This window comes from Amphimedon queenslandica, unplaced genomic scaffold (assembly GCF_000090795.2).
Source record: "Amphimedon queenslandica unplaced genomic scaffold, v1.1 AMPQUscaffold_7405_Cont20643, whole genome shotgun sequence".
Lineage (NCBI taxonomy): Eukaryota > Metazoa > Porifera > Demospongiae > Haplosclerida > Niphatidae > Amphimedon > Amphimedon queenslandica.
In genome coordinates this window covers 1-2,103 of record NW_003552310.1, presented here as the reverse complement: position 1 = coordinate 2,103, position 2,103 = coordinate 1, and the positions used below count along the sequence as shown (strand labels likewise).

Here is a 2,103-nt window from a genome sequence, read left to right as displayed (position 1 = left end):
ACACACCGAGTCATTATAGTAATTATGATTATAAAAATATTTTTCTGTCATTTTAGTTTTTTTGTTAATTCATCAATTTTTTTACTGTCATAGAATTCCTTTTCTTCTCCATCTCTTATTCTCCTCCAGTATAAGCTGTTGATCATTTTATATGCAACCAAAGAACCTATGGTAACTCCTATTGGTATGCCAACAATTGGTGCAACATCTCCACCTGTTCCTCCAATTGCTCGACTGAGATAATACATTCCCATATCATGTGAGTGTTGTTCCGTTCGATGAGCACTTTGGAAATTTAGAGCTCTCATATGGCAGCAATCCATTAATGTTTTTATCCAGTTATCAGTGACAGGTAATTTGATGTGCCTTTCATTCCCAGCGACACAAACTGGCATATCCATGATTTTTTCCTCAGGTACATTGTATCTTTCCAGGCACAATTGAAAATTCATGCCACATTCTATCATAGTTATATTCATTTTCAATTTTAGAACTTCATCATTACTTTCTTCACCACTTTCATGATCATAATAAACAAAACTATTGGCTTTTGTTAGTACTAAAATACAGCTTTTCCACATGGTGTCATCATTCTTGAACAGTTTTGCAAGAAGATCTAGAAAATGCTTAACTGACTCATCAAGCCTGTCTAAAAATCGCTGGCATATAAGGATTGTGAACCGATCACCACGCTCATCAATTTTCTGTTTAAACTTCTTTATCAACTCTTTAGAACTATATTGTGGGGCTTCCAGACCTATTGTATCATAAAACACCACTGGTGTACCATAGACTGTACCAGTGTGTTCTTCTATTGTATCATGGTTGAAAGGGAATAAACCATCTGATACTATGGCTACCTTCCTACCCAGCATTGAATTGATGAGTGTTGATTTTCCTGCTCCTGCCCTACCAACCACCATTATTGTCAATGGTGTCTTTGACATTTCTTGTTGCGGTATGGCCAATTCGTATCGGTCTATACCTTTAGGTGGTGTCTCATAACCTCTCTCACTGTCACTAGGCCTATGTAGCTCACCACCATAATCAGCTGAATGAGCCATAGCCATAGCATCTTGCCCTTTAAAATATAAAGTATTGTTAATAAAATAGAATTGTTTCATACTTTTAGTCAATATTTTCTCTTCATTTGGGTACATTTTTGAATTTGTCTTTTTAACCTGTGTTCTGAAATCTATTTAAAAATAAAGGTATTGAGTATTACAATTTTGTGAGCTTGATATACCCACCATTTTCATTTAATTTATCTTTAAGTTTCCTGATTTCTTCCAAAAGCTGAGATTTTTCTACTAATAGCAAAGACTTTTCCTCAACAAGATGTTCTATTGCTTTGTCTTTTAAATATATATCTGTTCGTAGCATTTCTATTATAAAAAACAGCATTACATTGTTTGTGGCAAACTTTATGAAGAGATATAAATTTCACATGGGTAGAAATTGCTTTTTAAATACACAGTAATAAAATTGTGTAAATAATAAACTGATACAGTTTTGGGATAGGAGGAAATTTATAACTACATGTATATACCTCACCCTTGGGCCCATATAAACTATGCCAGCTCAATGGCAGTGCACATGTCCACAAATTCACCAAACACTGCATGTATGAGTAATCACAAAACATACATGTAGAAGATTATCAAATTTACCCACCCCCATAACTACCAGCTATGGTACTCACTGCATGGAGTGATAACATTATACCATTATTACCTTCAACTGCCTCTTGCTTCTGCTGCTTAGAAAAATATGCATCAAGGGTAGCTTTTTTTTCTTGAAGCTCAAATTTAAGCTCTGTGCATGTAAAATATAGAATAATAATAAAAAGTATCTCATGTTGCATCATGTTGTGATGAAAGAAGTTTCATAATTATAATGTCAGTAGCAAATTACCATATAGTTTGTTTCTTTGGCCCCGAAAGTTTTTAAATTTTAAACCCAGCGAGTAGGCATAGGGCCAATAATGTTAATTAATAAAAAAAATCAATGAAATTATCTTGTACAACTTGCTAGGTTTGGGAACAAAAGTTTTCTTCTATACGGTATACCTTGTTCTTCTTTGCCATCAGGCTCAAATTGTTT

At 34.0% G+C, this 2,103-nt stretch overlaps 1 protein-coding gene across 1 annotated transcript; it reads right to left on the bottom strand.

Moving 5' to 3' along the window:
• Positions 1–6: 6 nt before the first annotated feature.
• LOC109591729 (uncharacterized) lies at positions 7–2,097 on the bottom strand. Its single transcript, XM_020007393.1, has 5 exons — positions 2,070–2,097; positions 1,735–1,815; positions 1,251–1,385; positions 1,127–1,195; positions 7–1,081 (listed from the first exon to the last, which is right to left on the bottom strand). Exons 3-5 carry the CDS (start codon positions 1,381–1,383, stop codon positions 48–50), a joined length of 1,236 nt encoding a protein of 411 aa, XP_019862952.1. The 5' UTR covers positions 1,384–1,385; positions 1,735–1,815; positions 2,070–2,097; the 3' UTR covers positions 7–47.
• Positions 2,098–2,103: the final 6 nt, after the last annotated feature.